This window comes from Anser anser (assembly GCF_964211835.1).
Source record: "Anser anser genome assembly, chromosome: 3".
NCBI classification, from domain to species: domain Eukaryota; kingdom Metazoa; phylum Chordata; class Aves; order Anseriformes; family Anatidae; genus Anser; species Anser anser.
The window spans coordinates 50310053-50326441 of record NC_139722.1 but is presented as its reverse complement, the minus strand read 5'-3'; the positions used below and the strand labels follow the sequence as shown (position 1 = coordinate 50326441).

Genomic DNA, 16389 nt, shown 5'->3' with positions numbered 1-16389 from the left:
GGGGACCCTCACAAGATCAGTGTTTAGGGCTGTGCTGTGGTGAGGACCAGAAGAGTGGCGGGGTTCAGAGCTTTCCACTGAAGCTGTACGACAACAGCACAACAGCAAGTGGACATTGGGTGCTAAATATGGGAAAGACCCGATGTTTCTTCCTGATGGACCTCATTTATTTGACTGTGCTCTGACAAAGCGTTTAGGAGAGCTTCAGTCCCTCAGCGTTTAAACTTCGAGCGGCTTTGGGGAGCTCGATCCCCTCACACTGCTGCGGGATTCTCTTCACAGCCACACGCCTGCTGCCACCGGGCCTTCCCCTTCCAAAACTGACCGGCAGGGAGCCCGGGGGGGGGGCCGGGGTGTGAGGGCAGGGGGCTGGGGGCTGAAGGCTGGGGTCTGAGGGCTGCCGTCTGGGGGCTGAGGGCTGAGGGCTGAGGGCCGGGTCCGGCCCCGCCGCCCCCTTCCCGCCGCGGTGCCCGGGGCCCGTGGCGGCCCCTCCCCGGCCGGCCCCGCTCGGGGCGGGGTCTCGCCGCTGCCCCATCGGCCCGAGCCCCGTCCCGCCGGCGGCATGAGCCCTGCGGCGGGGCCGCGATGCCCAAGGAGCGGCCGCTGCGGCGGGGCTCGGCCTTCCGCCTCTGCCTGCTCTCGGCCGCGCTCTTCCTCTGCCTCCAGCTGGGCATGCGGCGATCCTGGTGCCCGGAGGAGAAGCCCCGGGGGGCGGCGGCTGCGGGGCTGGCTCCCCCCCGGGCTCCCCCCCGGGCTCCCCCCCGGGGTCCCCCCCAGTCCCGCGGCACGGCGGCGCCCCCGGGCCGGCGGCGGGTGACCTACGTGCGGAGCGGCCGGCGGCGGGGCGCCCAGCCCGGCTGCTGCCCCCCGCAGCCCCCGGGCGGCCCCCGCAGGAAGGTAGGGGCCGGGGGAGGGCAGCCGTGTCGCGACAGGAGCCGGGGGGTGGCTCTGCGGCAGCTCGGGGGGTTGTCGTGTCGGGACACCGAGGTGCTGGTGCAGAGCTTTGAACGTGCGGCCACCAGAGCCTGCCTGGACGGAGAGGGAGACCTCCTGGTCCCCTCCAGACGCCACCTGGGCAGGTGTCCCCGGCCGTGCCCGTGTGCAAGTCCGCTCTCCTCTCTTTGCACGTGTTCCCCCAGTAGTTTATTTAAAGCGGAGGTAATCTGTGAGCTCTTGCATTGCGTGAATTTTAGATTTTCTCTCGTTTCGCCTCGTCTTCCGTGGGGAGCTGTGATGGGAAAAGGAAACCGCTGGTTTCTCTCCCTGGATTCCTGAAGGCTTTAGAAGGAGAAATGAGATGACGCCTTACATCCTTCACCACCGTGGCAGTGATGAGGATGGCGTTGTCACAGGGTGGCATTGTTCTTCAGCATGATAACCACGCGGCATCCTGGTGTCGGTACCTCGCTGAGGCGTCTACATCTCGCAGTGTCAGGTTTTGTGGCTTTTCTGGTCAATGTTGAGTTAGCTGGTGTTCTCCTAAAGCCCAGCGTTTGAATGATTGTAATTATGGGATAATTTTAGCTTTCATAGGAAAAAAGTTGTTACCACGTGGATTCAGATAGCTTCTTGAAGACACGTGCTAAGCATGGCATCAAACACAGGAGACAAAAGTAAAGCACGCCCTAAACCTGTTTCGTGATCTTTTTGAGGAAATCGCAGGGGAGAACTAGCAATACGAGAGAGCGCCCATCGCACCAGAGACCTAGCAGTGCTTCGTGGTGTTGGAGAGCTCGCGGCTCACTCGTCCCACAGTATGTTTCCATGCATTTCCAGGTGACGTGCTTCAAACATCACTGCTGTAGGGTGATGGTGTTTGGCACATTGCTGATGAGGCTTCAATTGAATCCCAGTAATTAATTCAAGTGAAAAATATTAGGAAATATAGAGTAGAGTGGGGGTTGCCTGGTTAAGTCTGAGACCACAAAGTTGTCTCCATGTTCAGCCCTTTGGCTGAAGCATGTTGATTCAGACTAAGAAAATCTAATCCTTGAAATGAAGATAAGGCTGTGGAGATAGTGGGAGTGAAATTCTGGGAATTTCTGGTTTGGGGAGAGAGTTGGTAAGTGAAGATGTAGGGGAAGTGGTCTGAATACTGCCATTTTTACTTGTTGATGTGGCAATCAGGTACGATAGCTTAAAGAAGAGGACTGATTCATTTTGGTTTTATTCTTATTTATAGGCTTGTCACCAGGAAATCCTTTACTTCCCTAGGTCACTTCAGACTGTTCTGAGACAAGGTGAGGGCTCTTACCAGGCATGGCCACTCACACCAGCGGTCTGCGGCTTCTTCCAGCCCTGTTGGAGAAAGGTGGCAGCACCAGACTGCTGCCAGCAGCTGGCTGGTGTGCGCAGGTTTGGGCTGGTGGAGAGGGATGCGGCCAGCTCAGCTGTGCTTTGCCAGGTTGGGATTGTCGTTCGCCATGGGTTTTGTATGCTTTTGCACGCTCCATCTGTCCGTAAACCACTGTCGGTCCATTTCTGAAGTCTGCAGAGGCTTTCAGGGGTGTTTTTCCTCACTGCTGGTTTTGTTGTTGGAATATATTGCGATGTGTGAGCCAGCAGGATGGCAGTAGTAAGAAATCAGCTACGGTGAGCCGTGCTCCGTTTCCTTAGTGTCGTTTCATTACAACTCTGCTTCAGCTTACATCACTGAATTAAAGGAAAAGGCTGATGAACAGAAAGTTTCCATCGGTCTAGCTGAATATCCTACTTTCTGGCCTTATAAAAGAAATTGCAAAAACACACAGGGAAATTATCTGATGACTACTTTGAATTACTTTAAAGTTTCCTGAAGCAGAGTTCTGTCATCATTTATTTCTCAAGGAGAGCTGCAGTTAAGCAAACAACAGCACCGAAAGGGTGAAAAAAAAGACTCAGGGTGGGAAGGATGGAGATTTGCCTGTAAGTGGCCCTTGTGTCTGCAGGAAATTGCTAGTGTAAACGCGTGCTTTTCTTGATCACTGATAAATCTCTTTGAGTGGACAGAGGGACAGTATGGCAGATGGAAGGGGTTTACCACCGAGGTTACAAGTGTCTGTGCATTCCTTAGCACCTAAGGTGCACGTATGAAAAATACTTGTGGAAAACCACAGGGAATAAAGTCACTGTTGGTGCTCTTGCTGGAAAGTAATAGTCAAAGTTTGGCTTTCTCGATGGTCTTCTGAAGAACATGGAGAGTTGCATGATGTGCTGCAAATGTAAAGCAAACAGAAGTTAGTGATCCCATTTGCAGTTTGGTGGGAGTGCTTAAAACTGTGTTGTTGATAACAAAATGACCAAATATGTTTATAAACTGACTCTAAACTCTGCTTGTGTTGAGCATTGGTATGGGAATGTACAGAGCAGATAACAAAACTCCAGCTACATGTAAACAATTTAAATTCTGACACGTGTACCAGCTCTTGTAGTAGGCATCAGTGAGATCTGCACTCTCACTGACACCCACAGGCATCAGAGGCAAGTTTTAAAATGTTATTGCAGGGTGTGACAGTAAAAAAACAACAACAACCAACTAAAATATTGCATTTGGAATTTGAAGTAACAGCAAATTCTTATCGCAGTGATTGCAGTAAAAAGCCACGTTAGGCTCTTGTGTTCTGAAATGGGGGGGAGCCTTTTCCATTAGTCTGCCTAGGAAAAGTTGGAGTTATTTGACTTCTAGGCAGATTTATTTCCATGGAGGAGGAGGAGAAGAAAAATGAAGTTTTACATGGTGCAGTACAGTTATGCACAGGAAAAAAAAAGAAAAAGATTTTAGTCTGGGCAGATGTTTTAAGTTCCTGCAGTTGTCCTTGCCAATGCTGGCAAGCTCTGTGACTGTGTCTCTCCTAAAAACCGAGGTTCGGGTTCCTGCTTTCTGCATGGGTTTGGCTGGGTTTTGCAGTCCAGGATTCCTGGGAGGTGGACTTGGTGTAATGCTTCAAGTCACAAGGCTGTAGCCACAGGTGGATTTCTGAAAGCGTGCCTTCTTTAAGACTAGAAGGAAACAACCACGTTTTGTTTTAAAACAGTAATATCCGCTGTAAACCTCTCTGTCTGTTGGGGCTATTCAAAGGCAAGGAGTGTGGCAACTGCCCAAGTTAACCTGATGACATTGGATGCTCTTTCACATCTATGGATATAAAAATCTTTGCCTTCGGTGATTTAAAGCTAAGATTTTGCTGCGTGGGTCCATTTGCATTTTGTCTGCAGTTACAACATACATTGAAACATGAAGTATCATTGCCTAAAACAGAACAATTTTGTGGCATTATATTTTTGTAGGCATTACTTATACTTGTATACATTCTTATTTTTGTTCTTCAAAGATAGAGACTGTTTTTCGCTGTTTTTTGGATTGTTGTTTCCCCCCTCCCCAGATAAGAACTGTGTCCAGAAGGCTACTGCTTCTCTTCAGCAATGACTGATGCATTCTCATCTTTAATGCAGTGTTATCTTCAAAGCAATAGGGAATAACTCTTTTATAGTTTTTTTTTTAGGCAGTTAATAATATGGCAAATTCAAAATGACTCCAAGCAATTTGGCATTGCATTAATGCTAAGATTTTACTTACAGTTTAACTTTTATTTTTACTTTGAAAATGGCGATGCTACTTTCACTTATGTCGGTGATATGTAGGGCTTCTGCGAAGAGTCCTTTTGAATTGTTCTGTGAATCTGGTAAGCAAATGTATTAGAAGTTTTCATTCTACTTTTATGTATATTGTTTTTAAGCTGACTTCACATCTTTAAAATCTGATAAGATTTGGATACTTGGGTAGGGGTTTACTCTGCATCTTGATGAGCAAGAGCCAAAATTCTTGGAGAAAACTTGGTCTAGTCTTTGACTTTGGTGAAGTCAAATACATATGTGTGTTGGTGAGTGAATAATGTCTCAGCTTTTACAAACATGAACTGCAGCTATGATTTGGTTGCAGAAAAAGAGTGTAACACTGAAGAGCTGGGGATTACTTCACTTGAGCATGGGCACCTCCGAGCTGACCGACTAGCGAGAGTGTCAACGGGAGGAAAAGATCTGAAGAGGTACAGGCAGCCAGACCTCTAAGGTTTAACTTAGAGGTCTTTTAACTTAGACCTCTTGTTTTAAATAGAACAAAGTACGTTATGAGAGGAGTGTGCCAAGGCTCTTCAAACTCAAAACAATTTTTTTTTTTGGAGGACATAATGACCAATTGTTCCCTAGGTCCACCGTAAGCGGGACGGGAAGTAACTGGCTTCATTTTCAGGCAAGATGTTAGGAAAATGTTTTAACTCTCCAGTTGGGCAAGCAACAGAAAGGCCCTCAGCAAAAGTGTGAACTTTGGCGAGACGTCCGGCGAAGCTCTTAGCCGTGCTGCAAGGCGCGGAGGTCGAGCTGAGTCAGCCTCCTGAGGTCACTTCCACACTTACCTGCCCTGCAATTAGTGAAGCAGTCTGGCGGGCAGAGTGTGATTATCCAGTCTGGAGTTAAGCCTGAACAATGACCTAATGTCAATGTAATAAAAAGAGGTGATGGGGTCTTTAAAGGCTCTAAGTGGTCGTAGCTGTGGCTTAATACCTCACTGGAGAGACCAGACTCCTCCGTAATTGTCCTGTGCTGACTGAGTGGCCCCAGAGGAAGGAGCATTACTTGACAACTTTTTTCCTCTAGTGCTTGGAGGTCTCTTACCAAGGATAAACTGACCCAAAGTTGCTAAGCTTGTAAGATTCGCACGAGGTAGCAGCTTACGGCTTCGGGCCATTAGTACCTGGGGAACAGCTGTGAGAGCCTTGGTCTTCGCTCAGATATTCAGGCTTGTAGCACAGGCTGGGGGAAAGGTTATTGTGTTTGGAAGAAAAGACCGAACTTTTATTGATAGCAGTTCTCAACAGCCGACCATCGCATCTCGGGAGCACCAGCCAGCTCTGCTGCTGCGTGGGGGCAGCTGAGGGAGCAGAAGGTACAGGGAGAGCACAGGGATCCTTCCTACTGCCTCTGACAAAGAACATCGCTGGCATTTTGCTGTATTTCAACCACCAATTAAATGTGTTTATGGCAGACCGTCAAGAGGAGGTGGTCGTCTTGTTTCTGACAGCGATGTCACTTGCAGGCTTGTGAGGCAAATGGTCGCCCAGAATAACCTTGATTCTTACACGCTTTGTATTACCTGAAATAGATTTGTCCTCCATGAATTTTTGAGAAGTGGCTGGGGAATATTATCTTTCAGAAACATTACAGCTGAGTGAGATGTAATTATACCGAACAACACAGATTTCTTTCAAATACCTGCTCACGACTTTCTTTCTCCTGTATAGAGAATAACTTTTCGTAGATAGCTGTGGCACAGAAAAATTGTTTTTAGGGTATATAAGCTTCCCCATCTAAAGATGTAACCCAGAGATGGAGGTGGCAAGTTCTCCTTTTGGTATCTTGTTCCATAATTGGCTGTTTTGGTAGTTGTTCCAGCTTTTTCTTGAGCCAACCTGGGCGGTCTGTGAGCCCCATGCAGAAAGTGGATCCTTCATGACTGTGGTAGCTGATGGAGGAAGAAGACCACGCTGACCCGATCCCATTTGCTGTCCTCAGCTCAGACTATTGAACTGGGCTGCTGCCAAGGGAAGTGACCAGTTTTCCTGTCCTCCAGCCTGTGCAGCGATGCTGTAGCGAGTGGCTGAGTAGCTCTGGGCATGGCCTGTAGGTCCCACAAAAGGGTGGGGATTGAGTAAGTATTTAACATGGTAGCCAGTAAGGGTTTCATCCCAGCGGGTTCAGTCTGTTCGCATCAGCACTGACCCATCTGTTAGAGCTGTGCACGGTAGGTGCTTGTGTGCCAGACGTCTCTGTCACGCTGAAGGGAAGACTTCAGTGACTCCCACTGGATTTTATCCATGTGGTTTGACATCTCCACTGAGTCTCCGTCGGTGTAGGTGGTGCAGCGTGGGACCTGGGGCAGCACTGTGCTCCAGAGACACCAGCACGTGGCAGCGATGGCTGTCACTCACAGCACAGCCCGGATAAAAGACTGAATGCGTAGGTGAGAAAGTCTGTGCAAACCACCACTCATCTTCATGGCATCTGCAGCATGCCCCTCTTATCGCTTGTTCTAATATTAACTCGGAAATCTGTTTGTCTTGGACGGCCGCTCAGCAATCCGGAGCTGCGCGCAGTGGATGTGAGTCACTTAGCTAACTCGAGCGTTTTCATAGCTGGTAGATACTTTTGAGTATGATGAGGCATTGTCTAGAATCCTTCCGATCTGCTGAAGTCTAAGATCAAATACAGTTCGTTCAGTGGAGCAAGTAAAAAGGAAAAGATTTGATCTTTTTTTTTTTTTTTAAATTGTGGTAATGCATGTATGTGCTGGAATCTGTTACGTTGCGTTGCTCACCCTGATGTTGGTGTTCACGTTGCTGTATACAGAAGTGACAGTGTGACACGCTGTCCTGTTTTGAGTAAGCAGATTTCTGATGGAAGCTGTGTGTGCAAATGAACTGGGTGAGGTAAGTGAAAGCCAAGATTGTGAATTCTCTCTCGTGGTAATACGTCGGTCCGCTTGAGTAGGAGAGGGCTGTGGCATTTCCAGACATGTATGCAGTGCTGAATGTCGGACCTTAAATGACACGTGCGTTCCCCTGCCTGATCTCTTTCTGTCCCGTCTCTGTCTGTCTTTCAGATGCGCTGCTCGGCTCGGGCGCGGTGGAGAAAGGCACCGGCTGCTGCTTGCTGAGGAGCTGCGGTGTCAGGGAGGGGGTGACAGGGTGTCCGTGGTGTCTGGTGGCCTCCTGAAGAGCACAAGTCCTGGGCCTGGAAAGCTCGCTGGCTCTGCAGGAGGCCCTCCCTTTATTTATTTTCCTTTCTTTCTTTTTCATTTTTTTTGCAACGTTTAAAAACCAGCCCTGTGATTTATGCCCTCCGTGACACATTTGTAAATCCAGTAAATAAACCTTTCCTTGTCTCTTTATGTAATGATAAACGTCGTAGTTCCAGCAGCTGCTCCCACGTGTACAGAAAGCTTGTTTCTTACCAAAGTCTTCTCCATATGCTCTGCAGATGGGAAGAAAATGGCTTTGCGGTGCTCTTTGAAATTCAGTAGCATAGAGCTGCCTTGTCTGTACAAAACCCAAATCTGGGGAACCCTTGCGAGGATCCGACTGCCTTGGGTTTTAGATGCAAAATCTCTGGTTTTATATGCTGGTTGGGGAAAGAGCTGACCAAGAGCTCACGTAACAAGGGACCTGCTGGTATTTGCTTCGGGTTCCACCCTCTGATAGGTTTGAGGTGCAGCTTCGGGTGCACTGCTGTAGATTTGCTGGCAGTGACAGAATCCTGGGTGGTTTCCAGGACTGATTTGTGGCTCCTGCAGATGAAAGAAATTGAACGCTATGCCCATCTTGGCGTGTGGAAAACAAACCTGGCGTGCCTAACTAGGAAAGGCCTGCGGAGAGCCAGTTAGGCAGCACATCTCTTGGGGATATTGCTGAAACAGGGGATGCTCAGTGTTCTTGGTATCGGTTTTGACAAGGTAAGAAGATGCTGTTTTTTCTTTCCTGACAGGCCAGTCTGCTGGGAAAAATTAGCCTGGGCAAAAAGTAAGCAAAGAAGCGCGTACCGATGACATACCTGGGGCTGGAAGTGGCTGGGAAATGGGCACAGTTTGCACTGATGTTAGGGCAGTGATGTTAGAGCATGAGCATTCTGGGGTCACCCCTGCTGCTGATTAATGGGGGGCTTCAAAGTAGGGTGCCTTTTGTTTAGCATCCTCTTTCATATTTCACAAAGAGACAGTGTTTGAAATGGTAGGGGAAGAGATGGCAATGTCTATTGATACAGCATGTAATTTTAAATATTGCTTACCATGTAAAAGCCTAAAAATGATAAGAATTGGTTTGAAAACCTTCCTACCCTCTGCAGAGTCGGCAGCATTAGTGGAGGATGGAGATTTATCCCAGAGACGAGCACTGCAGGGTAGGAAGTTGTAGAGACTGTCTGAAAAAAAAACAACAAAGGAATGATACAATTTGTTAATACCAACGCGTCTCATTTTGGACTTTGCTCATTTATGTTCTGCAGCACCGGAAATTTCAAAAAAGAGTGAACTTTGTTTCATCCTGAATAGGGCACAGTAATGGTGTCTTGTTCGTTTTCTCTCACTCTTTTGAGAAAATTAAGCAAGAAGCAATTATGTGTCAATTGGCTGCTGCCGAGCTGCTGTGTTTCTCCTTAGTTAGATGTCTTGATGAATAGTTTGATCTCATAGTTGTTATTCATTATGATGTCCGTGGGAATTCTGGGTACATCAGGAGTTCAAGGTCAATCCACGTAGCTGGCTAGCGCTATATTCTGTGTAATGTTTAGCATTGGTGATCAAACGTTGGAAAATGTCCTTCACTGAAGAGGACGGTGCAGATTTGCACAAGCGCATCCACCACGGGCTTATAATACTTGGGTCTATACCTACTTAGCTTGAACAAAAAATATTTTATGTCCTTTGAAACTACCTTTATTTCCTTCTTTATAAATTGGAGAATAAATGCGTGTCGTGGTTTTGGCTGGGATAGGGTTGATTTTCTTCATAGGGGTTTGTGTGGTGCTGCATTTTGGATTTGTGATGAAAATAGTGGTGATACCAGAGGGGTGTTTCAGTCGCTGCAGAGCAGTGCTCGCACAGAGCCAAGGCCTCTCCTGCTCCTGGTGCTGCCCGGCCAGCGAGGGGCTGGGGGTGCCCCAGGAGCTGGGAGGGGACACGGCCAGGACAGCTGGCCCAGGCTGCCCACAGGGATGTCCCACACCATGTGGCACCGAGCTCAGCGACAGCAGCCGGGGGAAAGGAGGAGGCAGGGGGGGACGTTGGGGTGATGGCGTTTGTCTTCCCAGGGAGCCGTGCCGCGTGGTGAGCCCTGCTCTCCTGGAGGTGGCTGAGCCCCTGCCTGCCGGTGGGAAGCACCAAATGGATTCCTTGTTCTGCTGTGCGTGTGTGTGGCTTTTGCTTTGCCTAGCGAGCTGTCTTGGTCTCAACCCATGAGGTCTGGCACTTTTACCTCTCCAGTTCTCTCCCTGATCCCACCTGGGGACAGTGAGTGAGTGACTGTGTGGGGTTGAGCTGCCTGACGGGGTTAAACCAGAGAACGTGCAATCTTACATTTAAACACCTAGCAACTTGTAAGCCAGTTCTTGCTCATTTTCTAGAAGGAGGGAAATAATTGCTAGTGGATGGTCAGTCTTGCTTTGTTTGAAAGACTTCTCTACATAGCTCTAGATGGTGGGCAGTAATCCATAATCATATTAACAACACGAGAAGGAATATGTATGCATTTAAAGCTAGTATACAATTCATTCTAGGGAGCTCCATTGCCTTGTTTAATTAACTACCATGTACATGAGATAATTAGTTGAAGAAGTAAGTGAAGTTTGGCTGTTAGAGTCATCCCTGGCTGCCCAGCAAAATGCAGTATGATCAAGTGAGCTGGTGGTGGGTTGAGGGACAGAAGCCCCTAGGTCTCTGTTGTGATTTATCTGTCTGTCTCACCTAAGGTTTTATGCTGTCAAAGCTAAATACCTGTAGAAGTCCTGCAGCCTTTTAGTTTACCCAGTGGTAAGAATTAATGCTTACTTCCTTTGTGATATTACAGAAGTTCAGTTGGAAATAGCGCCTTTCTCCTCCCAAGGCACAGAAGGCCCTTGTTACCAGGAGGAGCACGACCATTCATGTGATTTATGGCGGGCTTGCTGGAGCTGATCTTTTGCTTATGGCTGTGGCACCTCTTTTATTTCTTTGTTGGATGAAATTCAGGGATTAGCTGGCGTGTTTGGGGCTACACAGATCTACTGATCTTCCACTGGTGTGGATGCATCGCCAGTACAGGCTGGTGGTGAAGGGGTTTTCTGATGCTTCAGATTGCCCTGTGGGCTAAGAAGTGTGGTGGATCGTTTCCTTTTAGACACTTGCATTCCACTTGGAAGAGAGAGAAAGCTGTGCAAGTGTGAAACACTCTTATTTCTGTGAAAGCATTTTTACTTTAAAGCACTTTTTTTTTTTTTTTGGCAGGTTCTTAGCCTCAGGCAAAGCCAGTGGATGGGCTGCCAGAAACATCCCTATCTGTAAATCGTGATTAGAGTGCTGGAATTTGCACAAAATAAACTCGGCTTATCTGGCTAGCTGAGTATTTACTGATGAATTCTGTTTGTTGTAGCCTGTGGTTTGAATATTGAGATGAAGCCAGCCTAGGGGAAGACAGCTTTCTTTTTTCTTTTTTTTTTTTTCCCCTGTTGTGTGGATTATGACATCTCCCTTATTCTCTCAACCAAGGAATCTCAATTTCATTTAAAGCAGGTAGTCATACTGATTGAAACCCTGGTCTTGACTCTGCTTAGCAAAAGTCTAAATTTGACAAGCAATGAATGTCAGTGGTTGCTCTGTCTGTTTCTGGCTGTTATTCTTACGTGTTGGCAAGCAGGTCCTGCAAATAATTCAGCCGATTGAGTATTACACTGCTTAAGCGGTTTGGAGAATTTGCCTCCATAAATTTCAGTCTGTTCTAGCTCCTGGTTTTATCTCCATCAGATGAATTATCACCCTGTCAGCCTCTGGATAGTGCTGGAATTCTGCTGCCCGATTTGTTAGTGGTTTTTTTTCACCATAACAAAGAAATCCCAATCGCTGTGCTACATGAAGAATAAATTAGATGCAGTGCTTTCTGAATTCGTAAGCATCTACGGAATAACATTTTGGCTGGTGCTCTGATACAGGTGTTTTCTTTAAGCCACGAGCCTGCACCCAGGCTGCTGCAGGTGAATAAGCAGAGTCCAGGTCCGCGGGTGGATTTACAAAGGGGTTGTCCACAGCAGCCAATTTAAGGCTGGAAAGCTGGTTCCCAACAGCCCTGTCCTACTGAAGCCAGGGATTCATGCTGAATTCAACAGAGCATTAGTCACCCCAAATCCTCTGCATATCTGGCCCTGTCGTGTTAGTTTTGGAAAGGACTCCTAACTTCCCCAAAGCCACGTCATATTCCTCAAGTGGCATACATTCTGCCGCTTCATGGGGTGCCAAGCAGCCTTTATTTTTTTCCCTATGCAGGCTGGGCCCAGCCAGGCCCAGGCCTCAGCACCAGCCAGGCCCCTGGGGCACGGCCATGGCGCTCCTCCCGGCACGGGGCCTAGGCCGCGGTGGCGAGGGACCCGCTGTGTCCCCCGGCCTGCCAGGCCTTGCTGGAGGGTGGCCACGGCAGATCAGGGCTGTGTACGTGTGGCTGTGTTTCATTCAGTCAGCTGGGAAATGGGGAGCAGGAAATGAACGTTTTCTTCATTTTGTTGCAAAACTTTGCATTCAAGAAGTGTCGCTTCTTTCCTTTCCCCTGCGAAGCAGGAGAGTTTGACTTCAGGCTGACAGGCTCTCGAGCAAAGCCCTGGGGGTGACGCTGAGGGCTGTGTGCGTGGGCTATGGCCCTGGGCAAGCAATGTTAGCTGCCCTGCAGCGTCCTGGAGGAGGAGATGGTGCCCAGGAGCTAGGTGCATCCTAGGGTTTCCCTCCTCAATTAAATACAACACACCCATCCAGGCATCTGTACACCTCTGGCCATTGAAATTCTTCAAGCGCAAGTCACGTCGGAACCTCATTTAAATTGAAGACATTCCCTTATTAATGCAGAAAGCATTTTTATCGCAGCACCGCCTTCCATCGGCGGGATTTGATTTGGTAAATAGCCTTGCTGCAGGGGAGAACCTGCCTGCATTAATTACGTTGCTTGCTTGTCTTGGCACAGGACTTTTGTTCCTCAGCCTAATGCTCCGTGGTCAAACCTCAGGATAATGCACGGCAGTTTGATAGCACTGGGGTCTGTCTGGGAGGGACCCCATACGTGGTCAGCTTGTCCCACTGCACACAACTGGTACCTACAGGGAACAAAGCAAGTCTTTGGTGGCTGGATAGAGACGGCTGCGTGCTTGTCTGCAGTGTTGTCAGAGATGCCTCCGCTTTAGATAAACTCCAAAAAAATAAAGATTAAAATAAGGAAATAGAAATATTTCCTATACAAATTCTTTCCAGTTCCTTATGGACCTCATGCAGCTCATGAAAGTTTCATTGGTGGAGTGGAAATTCTCAGTTTTGGTGGCAGCAAGATCAGATTCTAGCTGTGCTTGCCCTGTGACACTCTCCATGTCTTGTGCTTCAGATGAGATTTCTGCAGTATGGTTTCTCTGGTGCAAAACGCTTGTTTAAGGAAGCCAAACGGCAAAGAAAAATAGAAAATAATAATAATTTTAAAAGAAAAAAAGAAACAGTTCAGACCTGTAGAGATGGGATACATATAAAAGCAACCATGTTAGAAATTAATTCACTCAGATCTTTAAATATGAGTCACGGTAGAAGTCTGTATTTTAAGTTACAGCCTACTGAACCTGTGCTTGGCCCAGCTACTTCGACATTAATGATGTGGAGTAGTATATTTTTGTAGTTGTACCTCTTGTGAACCTTCTGTGTGCTGTAATTCTGTGTGTTGTATTCTGCAATGCTGATTACGTTTAGCTAAAGGGGAACTTTCTCGAGGGTTTTTCTAAAGGAGGTCTGTGCTGAGGCGTGCTTGTTCTTTCCTATTGACACCTCTGCTTTGAGGTGGATTTTTTTTTTACTTGTGCCACGTCTTGCTGCTCCAAATGTAAAACATTAGGAGTTATTCAGCCCTGCTGAAGAATAAAGTGCAGTGAAGCATTAGGTCGGGCTCGCAGCTGACGAGTAGACTCAACCCTATAAAATACAAAGCTGTAGCTTTTGTGCAGCGTGGCGTGTCTGAGGTTCTGGTCCGGGCTTCCTCGTCTCCCGAGCTAAATGTCTACGGTGTCGATGCATCTGAGCCAGTCCTCTGGGCTGCCTTTGCAGTTAATGGAGAGAAATGGAGCTTTCCAGTGCGTGATTCATCTTACTTATTTTAGACGTCTGCTCTGTAGCGAGATGAATCACGCCCTCAAAGAGCCCGTCTGCCTCATCTGTCCTGTCACGCAGCTTGGCTTCCCAGCCGCCTGCAGGAGCCTGGTCACTGGTTGTCCTCATTGCATGAATGTTCCTTCACTCCTGGCTCTCCCTGGGAGTCAACCAGCTAATTGCCTCCGAAACCAGACGTAGGAGGGATCACTGCAAGAGCTGCTCTGTTAGCAGCGTGAGGAGCAATGTACCAGGCTTGGCTGCCCCCGTCCTCAGAAGCCCTCCCACGCATCTCAGCAGGCTTCGCGCTGGGTACGTGTCCCCTGCAAGGCGTGCTGGCACGTGCTGTAAAGCCAGTACTCTGATGGGCTGCCACGCAATAATTTCTGTGTTCAAAGAACTTTTGAATTGAAAAAAACACCACAGCACCACCAAAACCCACAAAGATAATATCCTCAAGGGCTCCAGAGGCAGCCCAAAGAAGATGACCAAGCCCTGTCCATCGTGTCCAGAGATAGCCTTCTTTAGCCTTCAGGAACATGACCCAGTAATTACACGTTTGCTTTGTAGACGTCTGAAATTTTGCAATTTGAATCCCACCCGTTGCATTTTAAAATGATAAGAACTCTGCAAAATTTCACCCAACTGTTCAGCTATACACTTCCAAAAGGAGGTGAACATGGTGATATGCAGGGTAGAGCCAGAACAGCTGAAGCTGAAGATGTGTATCATTCGTTTTTATGGCTAGCAAATATTTACAGTTATTGATGGAGTTTATTGCCACAAGCGCTTTCCACTCATATTTGGTTCTGCCTCAAATATAAAAAAATACAGTTGCACAGTTTAATCAGAGGATTTTATATTTTCCCCTTGTTTGAGACACCAGTGTGTGTATTGACAAGTCTTTTGTTTCTTCACTGGAAGCCACAGATTTGGTGGCAGGACAATGGGAATCCAAAATTTTTGTCTATAAACATGGCTGATATTTTAATAGGCTGCTAAAGAAGAAGAAAACTTAAATGAAGGAAAAATCAGTTACTGAGTTAAAAAGATGGAGACAAGGGAAAGTTCTTGACTAATTCCCTTTCACATTTAAACAGAAGGGAAGGGAAGGGTTGAGCTGTTTGAATTACTGGACTGAAACTTTACAATTGATCTGGGAAAAATTTCATGATTTACACTTTTGTGCCTAAGCTAATGCTAGAAAAGCCAGAAATTCTGCAAACCTACCATTTTACACCTGATAGATCATGAGCCTTTTGCACATGCTTATTTAAACTTTTTATTATAATTTCAGATTTTTTTATGACAAATGATGCCACATGTGTGCTATGGATTATTTAGGGATTAGCAGATGATTATCGCAGATGGCTGGTGAGGGAAAAAAAATAGAAATAAATGGTCTGTGGGGAAAAGTCACCACAGATTACTGCCAGATTGGTCTGAAGGGAACATCAGTCCATATGTGTGAAATATGTGGAAAAAAAATCAGACCTTCAAATGGATTCTAGCTTTCATAAGAAAGCAATGGCATTGACTTAAGGTTTTCTCCGCTCTCTGGTTATCTCATCTACTGAAAACCTAGGCATCACTCTGGGTGGCATTTTCTTAATATACGTTATACTTCTGGGACTGCTGAAGTTGGTGTCTGACCAGTGCTTGCAAAAAAGTCTGTCTGAAAACTGATCTTCGTTACAGTGCTAATTTCATGTAAAGCACCCACAAGTGAAATGATGTATGTATAGAGATACTTCAGGATATTTAGTAGGATATTTTTAAGCGGTATTGTAACTTTCCAGCTGGTGTCATCTATTCATATGAAGAAGCAATCAGGACATCCTCATGTTCAGGTGTCATGGTGCCTTGTCAGATGAGTCCTGACCATCAGGAGATAGCCTACCGGTGGTGACAGCAGTGGACAGAGATGCAGAAAATCTGAACTGGTGTTCTGGGTCCTCCTGGATGAATGCGTGATGTGTGCGGCAGCCACAGGGATCTGCTCACAGCTACTGTCTACAAGCAAGGAAAGCCACATCACGATGCCACTGCCGGGTCTGCTTTGAGGAAATAGAGTCACAAAACCTGGAGGGCAAGAACTCCTAGGAAATGAGTGTGCGTTTATCAGGGATAAACCTGATTTTCCCAAAGCACCTGGTTTGCAGGGACTGGGTACACGTTATTTGCAGATTTCGTTTGAGAAGGCTTCCATGGGTGCGAACACTATGGAGCAGGCTGAAAAATATCTGAAAAACTATAAACAAAGGCTGCCGATGGGCATAAGGAATGCCAGCTTCAGGAGGGCTTTTTGTCCGTCCTGAACGTACCCGTACTGCGTCACCGACATCAGCGGGTTACCCCCCGCGGACAACCTGATTCAAGAGCCGTACTCTGCTTTCATCCCCGTTCATCATTTGTGGATCTCATTGTATTGTAACTACTGATCTGCCCAGTGTGGGTGTTCAGTAGGTGTTCGAGCAGCCCCCTCGAATGTATTCATTAGCGAGTGGAAA

At 47.3% G+C, this 16389-nt stretch overlaps 1 protein-coding gene across 4 annotated transcripts in view; it reads left to right on the top strand.

Moving 5' to 3' along the window:
- Positions 1-508: 508 nt before the first annotated feature.
- METTL24 (methyltransferase like 24) overlaps positions 509-16389 on the top strand; it is a 42708-nt gene continuing 26827 nt past the window's right edge. For 2 of the 4 annotated variants that reach the window (XM_083828052.1, XM_083828051.1), the window contains exon 1: positions 509-897. In XM_083828052.1, coding sequence (XP_083684178.1) covers positions 586-897 — 312 coding nt within the window. In that variant the 5' untranslated portion in view covers positions 509-585. Of the gene's footprint in view, positions 898-7412; positions 7461-16389 lie in introns of those variants that run through there. The other 2 variants (XM_083828054.1, XM_083828053.1) reach the window with 2 other exon arrangements.